General features: G+C 50.3%; 1 protein-coding gene across 2 annotated transcripts in view; it reads right to left on the reverse strand.

The window, feature by feature from the left end:
• Positions 1-8624: 8624 nt before the first annotated feature.
• Positions 8625-13774, reverse strand: part of LOC138676055 (uncharacterized WD repeat-containing protein alr2800-like) — a 28935-nt gene continuing 23785 nt past the window's right edge. For both annotated transcript variants that reach the window (XM_069764911.1, XM_069764903.1), the window contains exons 6-8: positions 12662-12742; positions 12363-12575; positions 8625-8989 (exon numbers count right to left, since the gene is read on the reverse strand). In XM_069764911.1, the coding sequence (XP_069621012.1) occupies positions 8870-8989; positions 12363-12575; positions 12662-12742 (414 nt within the window). In that variant the 3' untranslated portion in view covers positions 8625-8869. The remainder of the gene's footprint in view (positions 8990-12362; positions 12576-12661; positions 12743-13774) is intronic.

Genomic DNA, 13774 nt, shown 5'->3' on the forward strand with positions numbered 1-13774 from the left:
TACCCTTTTTCCACTCTCATTGTGGTGTGCCTGGGCCTAGAGACCCTTACTCCACTCTCATTGTGGTGTATCTGGGCCTAGATACCCTTATTCCACTCTCATTGTGGTGTGTCTGGGCCTAGAGACCCTTATTCCACTCATTATGGTGTGTCTGGGCCTAGAGACCCTTATTCCACTCTCATTGTGGTGTGTCTGGGCCTAGAAACCCTTATTCCACTCTCATTGTGGTGTGTCTGGGCCTAGAAACCCTTATTCCACTCTCATTGTGGTGTGCCTGGGCCTAGAAACCCTTATTCCACTCTCATTGTGGTGTGTCTGGGTCTAGAGACCCTTATTCCACTCTCATTGTGGTGTGTCTGGCCCTAGAGACCCTTATTCCACTCTCATTGTGGTGTGTCTGGGCCTAGAAACCCTTATTCCACTCTCATTGTGGTGTGTCTGGGCCTAGAGACCCATATTCCACTCTCATTGTGGTGTGTCTGGCCCTAGAGACCCTTATTCCACTCTCATTGCGGTGTGTCTGGGCCTAGAAACCCTTATTCCACTCTCATTGTGGTGTGTCTGGCCCTAGAGACCCTTATTCCACTCTCATTGTGGTGTGTCTGGCCCTAGAGACCCTTATTCCACTCTCATTGTGGTGTGTCTGGGCCTAGAGACCCTTATTCCACTCTCATTGTGGTTTGTCTAGGCCTAGAAACCCTTTTTCCACTCTCATTGTGGTGTGTCTGGGCCTAGAGACCCTTATTCCACTCTCAGTGTGGTGTGTCTGGGCCTAGAGACCCTTATTCCACTCTCAGTGTGGTGTGTCTGGGGCCAGAGACCCTAATTCCACTCTCATTGTGCTGTGTCTGCGCCTAGAGACCCTTATTCCACTCTCAGTGCGGTGTGTCTGGGCCTAGAGACCCTTATTCCACTCTCAGTACGGTATGTCTGGGCCTAGAGACCCTTATTCCACTCTCATTGTGCTGTGTCTGGGCCTAGAGACCCTTATTCCAATCCACTCTGCATTTTCTTCCATCCTACGCCTGCCTGCACCTGCAGTATATGTGCATGATACATAACTAGGTAGGGTCTGTTCACTCTTACTCTTAGTAGCCATAAGTTGACAGGGAAGGAAGTGCAGGCCCCAGATTCAATGCCACTGAAGTCAATGGGAGAGCGGAGCGGCTATGACACTTCCGCTCCTCTGACAGAATCTCACATTGCTGTGGTGCATTCTGGGCTTCCAGGACCATCTTTCTCAGCCAGCAGCACCTGCTTTTGGTGGGCACCCACTGAGATGATAATGTATTAGATCTGACCTGCAGTCCCATGTAACTCCACAGATAATGCAGTGATTCTTTTGTGAGTACTGATAGCAGTGATGGCTCCTCTGGATCACACTGCTGCTGGTTCTGTCTGTGCTGCTGTTCTGGGCTGGTGGGAGGAGTAAGGCAGAATCAGTGAGAGCAGAGTCAGACTAGATCTATCTATTGCTGATAATGACAGACTGCTACAGACCACAGATCTTCAGCATGTTTGCAGTTTTGCACTAGGTCAGCTGTAAATCACAAGTTGATCACACATCATGTGACCATCCTCACCTTTCACCTCAAATATCATAGATCTGAAACTTTGTGATGCTGCAATTGGCAATTTTCCATGTGGGCAATTTTCCGTGAGGGCAAATTTCCGTGTGGGCAATTTTCCGTGTGGGCAATTTTCCTGTAGGCAATTTTCAGGGAACCGTTCAGAGAGTCTCAGTGAAGCACGCAGGGAGTCCCCTCCCTGTGTGATGCGATTCAGGGACTGTCCGAAGCAAAACTGAAGGAAGGCATTTATGTGAGTCCAGATATTTGGAAACTCATGAAGAACAACGCGTATGAAACAAAAATGAAAGGTGTTGAGAAAAGGGCTCGGGATTCTTTTGAAGGACTCGTGTAGAAATTTCTGGGTTAACAAAAAAGATTACAAAAAAAGTCCATGGTGGAGAACATGCGGAAGCGTTTCAGAGCCCTAGCTTGTCTGATGAATTTGAAGTTACATTTTTTACATTCCCATTCGGACTACAATCCTGAAAACCTCGGCGCTGGTAGCGAAAAGCACAAGAACAATTCCATCAGGATATCAAAGAGACGTGACGAGGATACCGAGGTAGATGGAACGTGAACATGACGGCGGACTACAGCTGATGCCTTCTACAAGAGAAAATATATCAAGAGAAGCTTGGAAGAGAAAAAGGCGCAAGAATTCATTTCCCGTAAAGTTTTTTTAATTAATTTTTAAATATAATATTTTGTACATTTTTATATACAACAAAGATTTTTCTTGTTCATCTTTTCCTGGACGGAATTTAACGCAAGTTTTGTGAAAAATCCACAAGTGATGGTTAAAAATAGAAGAGTTTTTTGTTTTTTAATTAAATCAGGGCCTAAGAAAACATAAGAATCGGTCATTGGATTGGAAACAATTTTCATAAACCCAAATTTTGCAAACCTGCGTTTATTAATCCATATATGTGATTATGTAATTGGTCGGGAATGAGAACATGCCCCTTAATGATGTTCCTTCACCTTTCAGAAGGACTTGGGGATCCTAGTTAATGATAAACTTACCTGGAGCAGCCAGTGCCAGGCAGCAGCTGCCAAGGCAAACAGGATCATGGGGTGCATTAAAAGAGGTCTGGATACACATGATGAGAGCATTATACTGCCTCTGTACAAATCCCTAGTTAGACCGCACATGGAGTACTGTGTCCAGTTTTGGGCACCGGTGCTCAGGAAGGATATAATGGAACTAGAGAGAGTACAAAGGAGGGCAACAAAATTAATAAAGGGGATGGGAGAACTACAATACCCAGATAGATTAGCGAAATTAGGATTATTTAGTCTAGAAAAAAGACGACTGAGGGGCGATCTAATAACCATGTATAAGTATATAAGGGGACAATACAAATATCTCGCTGAGGATCTGTTTATACCAAGGAAGGTGACGGGCACAAGGGGGCATTCTTTGCGTCTGGAGGAGAGAAGGTTTTTCCACCAACATAGAAGAGGATTCTTTACTGTTAGGGCAGTGAGAATCTGGAATTGCTTGCCTGAGGAGGTGGTGATGGCGAACTCAGTCGAGGGGTTCAAGAGAGGCCTGGATGTCTTCCTGGAGCAGAACAATATTGTATCATACAATTATTAGGTTCTGTAGAAGGACGTAGATCTGGGTATTTATTATGATGGAATATAGGCTGAACTGGATGGACAAATGTCTTTTTTTGGCCTTACTAACTATGTTACTATGTTACTATATAGAATACTTTATAGGACCTAATCGTTTCTCTCCTCTGAGATCAGATGCACGTGTGCTCGCTGTGCCGCGGCACTGCCCTTGGTGTCTACACGGTATACAGCCATTCTCTTCAGTTTGATGGTCGAGGGTGCGGCGCGGCTGGCGCGTGGTGCGATGCGCATGCATCAAGTCTAGATCCCATTGGTGATTTAGCGGTCACATGATCACCTACATGGGATATTTAAGAACCGGCGATAAAGGAGAATAGGTCCAGTCCCCCTGAGGAAGCAGCAAATACCACATGCGAAACGTGCGTTGGAGATCATGGTGTGACGACCTCATTTAGGCGCAGCTCAGGATGGGTAAGAGGAGCTCTGTTTGCCCCAGGTCTATAAGGGATGTATACTGCCCCTCCATATGACCAGTGCTTCCTACACCAACATTTCATTTCACTTCCAACCTGCAGAGACTTTCTGTTTACACACAGGGCTACAGTCTCTCCACTCACATTAGATAGCTGTGTGTTCACATTGATCTTACTGTGAGATCTGGAGATTCATGTTCCTTTTCTATCCCCCATCCACTTCTCCACGTAGATGATGTTGTGGGTTTGGTGTCAGATCTGTCCATACCGGACCCTTCCTGCCTATAGATGGCTCCTCCTGGTCCCTCTCACTCCGTCCTGGTGACGTCTTCTGTGTGTACCATACTGGACCCTTCCTGCCTATAGATGGCTCCTCCTGCTCCCTCTCACTTCGTCCTGGTGACGTCTTCTGTGCGTACCATACCGGACCCTTCCTGTCCTATACATGGCTCCTCCTGCTCCCTCTCACTCTGCGCTCACTCCGTCCTGTTGATGTCTTCTGTGCGTACCATACCGGACCCTTCCTGCCCATAGATGGCTCCTCCTGCTTCCTCTCACTTTGCACTCACTCCGTCCTGTTGATGTCTTTTGTGCGTACCATACCGGACCCTTCCTGCTTATAGATGGCTCCTCCTGCTCCCTCTCACTCCGTCCTGGTGACGTCTTATGTGTGTACCATACCGGACCCTTCCTGCCTATAGATGGCTCCTCCTGCTCCCTGTCACTTCGTCCTAGTGACGTCTTCTGTGCGTACCATACCGGACCCTTCCTGTCCTATACATGGCTCCTCCTGCTCCCTCTCACTCTGCGCTCGCTCCATCCTGTTGATGTCTTCTTGCGTACCATACCGGACCCTTCCTGCCCATAGATGGCTCCTCCTGCTCCCTCTCACTCTGCGCTCACTCCGTCCTGTTGATGTCTTCTGTGCGTACCATACCGGACCCTTCCTGCCTATAGATGGCTCCTCTTGCTCCCTCTCACTCAGTCCTGTTGATGTATTCTGTGCGTACCATACCGGACCCTTCCTGCCCTATACATAGCTCCTCCTGCTCCCTTTCACTCTGCGCTTGCTCCGTCCTGGTGACATCTTCTGTGCGTACCATACCGCACCCTTCCTGCCTATAGATGGCTCCTCCTGCTCCCTCTCACTCAGTCCTGTTGATGTATTCTGTGCGTACCATACCGGACCCTTCCTGTCCTACACATGGCTCCTCCTGCTCCCTCTCACTCTGCGCTCACTCCATCCTGTTGATGTCTTCTGTGCGTACCATACCGGACCCTTCCTGCATATAGATGGCTCATCTTGCTCCCTCTCACTCAGTCCTGTTGATGTATTCTGTGCGTACCATACCGGACCCTTCCTGCCCTATACATGGCTCCTCCTGCTCCCTCTCACTCTGCGCTCACTCCGTCCTGTTGATGTCTTCTGTGCGTACCATACTGGACCCTTCCTGCCTATAGATGGCTCCTCCTTCTCCCTCTCACTCCGTCCTGGTGATGTCTTCTGTGTGTACCATACCGGACCCTTCCTGCCTATAGATGGCTCCTCCTGCTCCCTGTCACTTCGTCCTAGTGACGTCTTCTGTGCGTACCATACCGGACCCTTCCTGTCCTATACATGGCTCCTCCTGCTCCCTCTCACTCTGCGCTCGCTCCGTCCTGTTGATGTCTTCTGTGCGTACCATACCGGACCCTTCCTGCCCATAGATGGCTCCTCCTGCTCCCTCTCACTCTGCGCTCACTCCGTCCTGTTGATGTCTTCTGTGCGTACCATACCGGACCCTTCCTGCCTATAGATGGCTCCTCCTGCTCCCTCTCACTCAGTCCTGTTGATGTATTCTGTGCGTACCATACCGGACCCTTCCTGTCCTATACATGGCTCCTCCTGCTCCCTCTCACTCTGCGCTCACTCCGTCCTGTTGATGTCTTCTGTGCGTACCATACCGGACCCTTCCTGCCTATAGATGGCTCCTCCTGCTCCCTCTCACTCAGTCCTGTTGATGTATTCTGTGCGTACCATACCGGACCCTTCCTGTCCTATACATGGCTCCTCCTGCTCCCTCTCACTCTGCGCTCACTCCGTCCTGTTGATGTCTTCTGTGCGTACCATACCGGACCCTTCCTGCCTATAGATGGCTCCTCTTGCTCCCTCTCACTCAGTCCTGTTGATGTATTCTGTGCGTACCATACCGGACCCTTCCTGCCCTATACATAGCTCCTCCTGCTCCCTCTCACTCTGCGCTTGCTCCGTCCTGGTGACGTCTTCTGTGCGTACCATACCGCACCCTTCCTGCCTATAGATAGCTCCTCCTGCTCCTCCGCTCACTCCATCCTTCTGACGTCTTCTGTGCCGTCTTGATTTATTCCAATGTTGTGTACAGTCAGTCTCTGACTTCTCGCTATATTAGTACACCCCCACACCTATATTACAGCGTCACTCGCTCTGAGCTCTGTGCCATTATTCTGTACCAGCGCAATGAGACTCTGCACAATGTTACTCGTACGGCGCCTTATTGTTCCACATCAGGGTCCTCAGGGGCTCTGCCTCCGTATTAGGAGGTACCGGTCCAGCACAGGAAGGGTTACACTGACCGCTCCAGCTCAGGAAAACCACCCGAATCTCCTGACATGAGGGGGACCCCAAATATCTCTATATACTGAGGGGGCGCAGGGGAGCGACGGCCAGGATCGGGCATCAGCCCCAGGACTCAGCCGAACCCCGCCACCCTGGAGCAGTCTATACATAACCGTCTATGTGCTCGGCTTTACCTACACCAGTCACATCCAAAGCTGCAATTATACTCCAGTCACATCAAAAGCTGTAATTACACTGCACTCACATCCAAAGCTGTTGTTATTCTCCAGTCACATCCAAAGCTGCAGTTATACTCCAGTCACATCCAAAGCTGTAATTACACTCCAGTCACATCCAAAGCTGCAGTTATTCTCCAGTCACATCCAAAGCTGCAGTTATACTCCAGTCACATCCAAAGCTGCAAATATTCTCCAGTCACATCCAAAGCTTCAAGTTATACTCCAGTCACATCCAAAGCTGTAATTACACTCCACTCACATCCAAAGCTGTTGTTATTCTCCAGTCACATCCAAAGCTGCAGTTATACTCCAGTCACATCCAAAGCTGCAGTTATACTCCAGTCACATCCAAAGCTGCAAATATTCTCCAGTCACATCCAAAGCTTCAAGTTATACTCCAGTCACATCCAAAGCTGTAATTACACTCCACTCACATCCAAAGCTGTTGTTATTCTCCAGTCACATCCAAAGCTGCAGTTATACTCGTCACATCCAAAGCTGCAGTTATACTCCAGTCACATCCAAAGCTGTAATTACACTCCACTCACATCCAAAGCTGCAGTTATTCTCCAGTCACATCCAAAGCTGCAGTTATTCTCCAGTCACATCCAAAGCTGCAGTTATTCTACAGTCACATCCAAAGCTGCAGTTATACTCCAGTCACATCCAAAGCTGCAATTATTCTCCAGTCACATCCAAAGCTGCATTATTCTCCAGTCACATCCAAAGCTGCAAGTTATACTCCAGTCACATCCAAAGCTGTTGTTATTCTCCAGTCACATCCAAAGCTGCAGTTATACTCCAGTCACATCCAAAGCTGCAGTTATACTCCAGTCACATCCAAAGCTGTAATTACACTCCAGTCACATCCAAAGCTGCAGTTATTCTCCAGTCACATCCAAAGCTGCAGTTATACTCCAGTCACATCCAAAGCTGCAGTTATACTCCAGTCACATCCAAAGCTGCAAATATTCTCCAGTCACATCCAAAGCTTCAAGTTATACTCCAGTCACATCCAAAGCTGTAATTACACTCCACTCACATCCAAAGCTGTTGTTATTCTCCAGTCACATCCAAAGCTGCAGTTATACTCCAGTCACATCCAAAGCTGCAGTTATACTCCAGTCACATCCAAAGCTGCAAATATTCTCCAGTCACATCCAAAGCTTCAAGTTATACTCCAGTCACATCCAAAGCTGTAATTACACTCCACTCACATCCAAAGCTGTTGTTATTCTCCAGTCACATCCAAAGCTGCAGTTATACTCGTCACATCCAAAGCTGCAGTTATACTCCAGTCACATCCAAAGCTGTAATTACACTCCACTCACATCCAAAGCTGCAGTTATTCTCCAGTCACATCCAAAGCTGCAGTTATTCTCCAGTCACATCCAAAGCTGCAGTTATTCTACAGTCACATCCAAAGCTGCAGTTATACTCCAGTCACATCCAAAGCTGCAATTATTCTCCAGTCACATCCAAAGCTGCATTATTCTCCAGTCACATTCAAAGCTGCAAGTTATACTCCAGTCACATCCAAAGCTGTTGTTATTCTCCAGTCACATCCAAAGCTGCAGTTATACTCCAGTCACATCCAAAGCTGCAGTTATACTCGTCACATCCAAAGCTGCAGTTATACTCCAGTCACATCCAAAGCTGCAGTTATACTCCAGTCACATCCAAAGCTGTAATTATACTCCACTCACATCCAAAGCTGCAATTATACTCCAGTCACATCCAAAGCAGCAATTAAACTCCAGTCACATCAAAGCTGAAATTATACTCATGCCACATCCAAAGCTGCAGTTATACTCCAGTCACATCCAAAGCTGCAATTATACTCCAATCACATCCAAAGCTGCAGTTATACTCCAGTTACATCCAAAGCAGCAGTTATAAACTATGAACATTCAAATCTCCATTAATGCTCTGGTCTCACGGAAAGCTGTATTTATACTCTGGTCACACCTAAAACCCACAGTCAAAGCTTTATTTATTCTTCACTCACATCCAAAGCTGCATTTAGGCTCCATTCACAACCAAACCTCCATATATAAAGTCTACTCTCATCCAAAGCTGCATTTAGTTTGCACTAACATTGAAAGCAGCAATTAGACCCTACTCACCTTCAGACCTGCATTTAGACTCCACTCACATCCAAAGCTGCCATTAAATGCTATTAAAATCCAAAGCTGGATTTCGACTTTACTTTCAATGCTGCAATTACACTCCAGTCACATCCAAAGCTGCATTGACAGTTCTGCCGCCCCTTTACTCATTCAGTACATATAGCTGACTGCAGTGCCGATTTCCTCCACATGGTGGCGCATTCGCTGCAGCTCTGGCTGTGACTGGAGCAGAGGACACGGTGTGAAGAGACGGACGGACGCACTTTAGGGATCCGGCAGGTAGTTTATGTCTGGACGGACATTAGCACAGTTCTGCGATGTGAAGATTGCCGCCCACTCCGGCCACGGCCACCACCTGCCCACCAGGGGCAGCGTCCACGGTCTGCACGGCCTTGCTGCACAGCGACACTTCTCCGAGAACCTGCAGGAAAGAAGGTGAAAGTTCTGCAGTGTCCGCTCTGGCGCTGAGCCCATGTCCGTACGTGCGCGGAGCGCGGAGTGTGCGTGTGTTCCCCTTTAAGGATCTCCTCCGTGGGGTGTGATACGTGGCACGTGTCGTGGCAAGTGGTGAAATGTTCTCCCGGATTACGCAGGAATGTGCACACTGTGTCACCGCAGAGACCGCACGTCTCCGGGACGCCGTACGTGTCGCCCTGAAAGCAGCGTCCCCCCCGGAGATGCAGAGGGTGGAAACCGCAGGGATCCCAGATTATATGCACTCATGGCAACGCTCATCCCTGCTGATCTCTGCCTGACGCTCCAGTCACAGCCAAAGCTGCATTCCTCAGAGTTCATCAGGGCGGATCTGATTGTACGCACATTTGGAGCGGACTGACTCGGAGTGTATGGGATGCTCTGTGCAGACACTGAACAAGTTGGGGTGTCCTGGAGGCAGTGAGGACAGGAAGAATTGGGAATGCAGCTCTAAAGGTGACTGGAGCAGAAGGGCACAGACACATAGTGTTCACAGCAGTGTGTGATACCGCTGCAGACACTGAACCAGCAGGGGACAATGAGAGGTGGCAGAATCTATTCCCTGTATGTAACCGCCTAGACTCTGGGGCCACTACTGAGCGCGACATCTGCGGGGAACAAGACCTTACTGAGTGTGTAGGGTGAGACACTGCACCGACCACACCAGCTCAGTACAGACACTGAACCAGCAGGGGACAATGAGAGGTGACAATACCTGTTCTCTGTATATAACCGCCTAGACGCTGGGGCCACTGCTGAGCGCGACACCTGCGGGGAACGAGACCTTACTGAGTGTGTAGGGTGAGACACTGCACCGACCACACCAGCTCAGTACAGACACTGAACCAGCAGGGGACAATGAGAGGTGACAGTACCTGTTCTCTGTATATAACCGCCTAGACGCTGGGGCCACTGCTGAGCGCGACGTCTGCGGGGTAACGTGACCTTACTGAGTGTGTAGGGTGAGACGCTGCACCGACCACACCAGCTCAGTACAGACACTGAACCAGCAGAGGACAATGAGAGGTGACAGAACCTGTTCTCTGTATATAACCGCCTAGACGCTGGGGCCACTACTGAGCGCGGCGTCTGCGGAGTAACGTGACCTTACTGAGTGTGTAGGGTGAGACACTGCACCGACCACACCAGCTCAGTACAGACACTGAACCAGCAGGGGACAATGAGAGGTGACAGAACCTGTTCTCTGTATATAACCGCCTAGACGCTGGGGCCACTACTGAGCGCGGCGTCTGCGGAGTAACGTGACCTTACTGAGTGTGTAGGGTGAGACACTGCACCGACCACACCAGCTCAGTACAGACACTGAACCAGCAGGGGACAATGAGAGGTGACAATACCTGTTCTCTGTATATAACCGCCTAGACGCTGGGGCCACTGCTGAGCGCGACACCTGCGGGGAACGAGACCTTACTGAGTGTGTAGGGTGAGACACTGCACCGACCACACCAGCTCAGTACAGACACTGAACCAGCAGGGGACAATGAGAGGTGACAGTACCTGTTCTCTGTATATAACCGCCTAGACGCTGGGGCCACTGCTGAGCGCGACGTCTGCGGGGTAACGTGACCTTACTGAGTGTGTAGGGTGAGACGCTGCACCGACCACACCAGCTCAGTACAGACACTGAACCAGCAGAGGACAATGAGAGGTGACAGAACCTGTTCTCTGTATATAACCGCCTAGACGCTGGGGCCACTACTGAGCGCGGCGTCTGCGGAGTAACGTGACCTTACTGAGTGTGTAGGGTGAGACACTGCACCGACCACACCAGCTCAGTACAGACACTGAACCAGCAGAGGACAATGAGAGGTGACAGAACCTGTTCTCTGTATATAACCGCCTAGACGCTGGGGCCACTACTGAGCGCGGCGTCTGCGGAGTAACGTGACCTTACTGAGTGTGTAGGGTGAGACGCTGCACCGACCACACCAGCTCAGTACAGACACTGAACCAGCAGAGGACAATGAGAGGTGACAGAACCTGTTCTCTGTATATAACCGCCTAGACGCTGGGGCCACTGCTGAGCGCGGCGTCTGCGGAGTAACGTGACCTTACTGAGTGTGTAGGGTGAGACGCTGCACCGACCACACCAGCTCAGTACAGACACTGAACCAGCAGGGAACAATGAGAGGTGACAGTACCTGTTCTCTGTATATAACCGCCTAGACGCTGGAGCCACTGCTGAGCGTGACGTCTGCGGGGAACGAGACCTTACTGAGTGTGTAGGGTGAAACGCTGCACCGACCACACCAGCTCAGTACAGACACTGAACCAGCAGAGGACAATGAAAGGTGACAGAACCTGTTCTCTGTATATAACCGCCTAGACGCTGGGGCCACTGCTGAGCGCGGCGTCTGCGGAGTAACGTGACCTTACTGAGTGTGTAGGGTGAGACGCTGCACCGACCACACCAGCTCAGTACAGACACTGAACCAGCAGGGGACAAAGAGAGGTGGCAGAACCTGTTCTCTGTATATAACCGCCTAGACGCTGGGGCCACTGCTGAGCGTGACGTATGCGGGGAACGAGACCTTACTAAGTGTGTAGGGTGAGATGCTGCACCAACCACACCAGCTCAGTACAGACACTGAACCAGCAGGGGACAATGAGAGGTGACAATCTATTCTCTGTATATAACCGCCTAGACGCTGGGGCCACTACTGAGCGCGACGTCTGCGGGGAACGAGACCTTACTGAGTGTGTAGGGTGAGACGCTGCACCGACCACACCAGCTCAGTACAGACACTGAACCAGCAGGGGACAATGAGAGGTGGCAGAACCTGTTCTCTGTATATAACCGCCTAGACGCTGGGGACACTACTGAGCGCGACGTCTACGGGGTAACGTGACCTTACTGAGTGTGTAGGGTGAGACGCTGCACCGACCACACCAGCTCAGTACAGACACTGAACCAGCAGGGGACAATGAGAGGTGACAGAACGTATTCCCTGCATATAACAGCCTAGACTCTGGGGTCACTACTGAGCGCGGGGTAACGTGACCTTACTGAGTGTGTAGGGTGAGACGCTGCACCGACCACACCAGCTCAGTACAGACACTGAACCAGCAGGGGATAATGAGAGGTGACAGAACGTATTCCCTGTATATAACCGCCTAGACGCTGGGGACACTGCTGAGCGCGACGTCTACGGGGTAACGTGACCTTACTGAGTGTGTAGGGTGAGATGCTGCACCGACCACACCAGCTCAGTACAGACACTGAACCAGCAGGGGACAATGAGAGGTGGCAGAACCTGTTCTCTGCATATAACCGCCTAGACGGTGACCTCTCTTCTCACCTCTTGTGTCTTGGTGCTGATAGCGCGGGCGCTGCATGTACCGCTGCCTCCGGCCAGGACCACGTGGTCAGTGCAGAACCGAGCGGCGTACAGGAACTCCCCCTGCAGGACGGGGGCAGGAAACACCAGGTCCTGGATCAGGCTGGAGGAGCGCAGGTCCCAGAGCTGCAGAGCGTTCCTCGCCACCCAGGAGCCGCTCAGGATTTGGTCGTTCTGTGCAGAATAATCAGAAGATTGTGATCGCAGCTCTGGAGGTGACTGGAGTCACTGTCTCTCCCAGCCCCCGGAGCAGAACTCACCCGAATATCGATCCCCGGCCCACAAATGTGCGGCCCGATGATCACCCTCCTCGCTTCCTTCGCCATCCGCTTGTCCCAGACCTCGAATAGGAAAAAAAATACAGAATAAATCCGACCTGATAATAACGAGAGGAGGCTAAGAAAGTCCAACCTCTCACAGCTGAGGGTTTGTCACAATTGTATGCAAAATATACATATATATTTTTTATTAGTTTTTTACATTTTTAGCCCCCCCCCACGCACAGCAGAGCTTGTACAATCAACAGGCAACCCTGGCTGACCAGTCTGTCCAAAAAACAGACGGGATTCCAGGGTTGCTGAGCGGAGATGGAAGAGATCCCGTTCTGCTGAGTACTTTATCGTATACAAGCAGTCCCTCGCCAGCTTCAAGTCCACACTCACTGCCGCAAAACAAACCTACTTCTCATCTCTCATATCCTCCCTGTCTCACAACCCTAAACAGCTTTTCAACACTTTCAATTATCTACTCCGTCCCCCAGCACCTCCTCCCTCCCCCCTCATTTCTGCTGAAGACTTTGCCTCTTTCTTTAAGCAGAAGATCGAAAACATCAGAGAAAGCTTTGGCCCACAGTCCCCAATGCCCCTCCTAACTGCTCAGCACTGTTCTTCCAAAGCCAGCTTCTACACCATGACAGATGATCAGCTCTCCACCCTCCTGTCATGGGCACACCTCACCACCTGCATGCTTGACCCGCTCCCATCCCACCTCATCCCTAACCTCGCCACAGTCTTCATCCCAACCCTAACACACCTCTTCAACCTCTCACTTACAAATGGTGTCTTCTCCTTATACTTCTTCAAACATGCCAAGATCACACCCATCCTCAAAAAGCCCTCCCTCGAACCATCCATCGCCCGATATCACGTCTCCCTTACGCCTCAAAACTACTGGAACAGCACGTCCATCTTGAACTGTCCTCCCACCTCTCCTCCTGCTCCCTCTTTGACCGGTTACAATCTTGCTTCCGACCGCATCACACAACTAAAACTGCCCTTATTAAAGTCACCAATGACCTACTAACTGCCAAGAGCAAGTGACACTACTCTATCCTCCTCCTCCTGGACCTGTCTTCTGCCTTCGACACTGTGGAC

Source organism: Ranitomeya imitator, chromosome 1, assembly GCF_032444005.1.
Source record: "Ranitomeya imitator isolate aRanImi1 chromosome 1, aRanImi1.pri, whole genome shotgun sequence".
In the NCBI taxonomy this organism is placed as follows: Eukaryota; Metazoa; Chordata; class Amphibia; order Anura; family Dendrobatidae; genus Ranitomeya; species Ranitomeya imitator.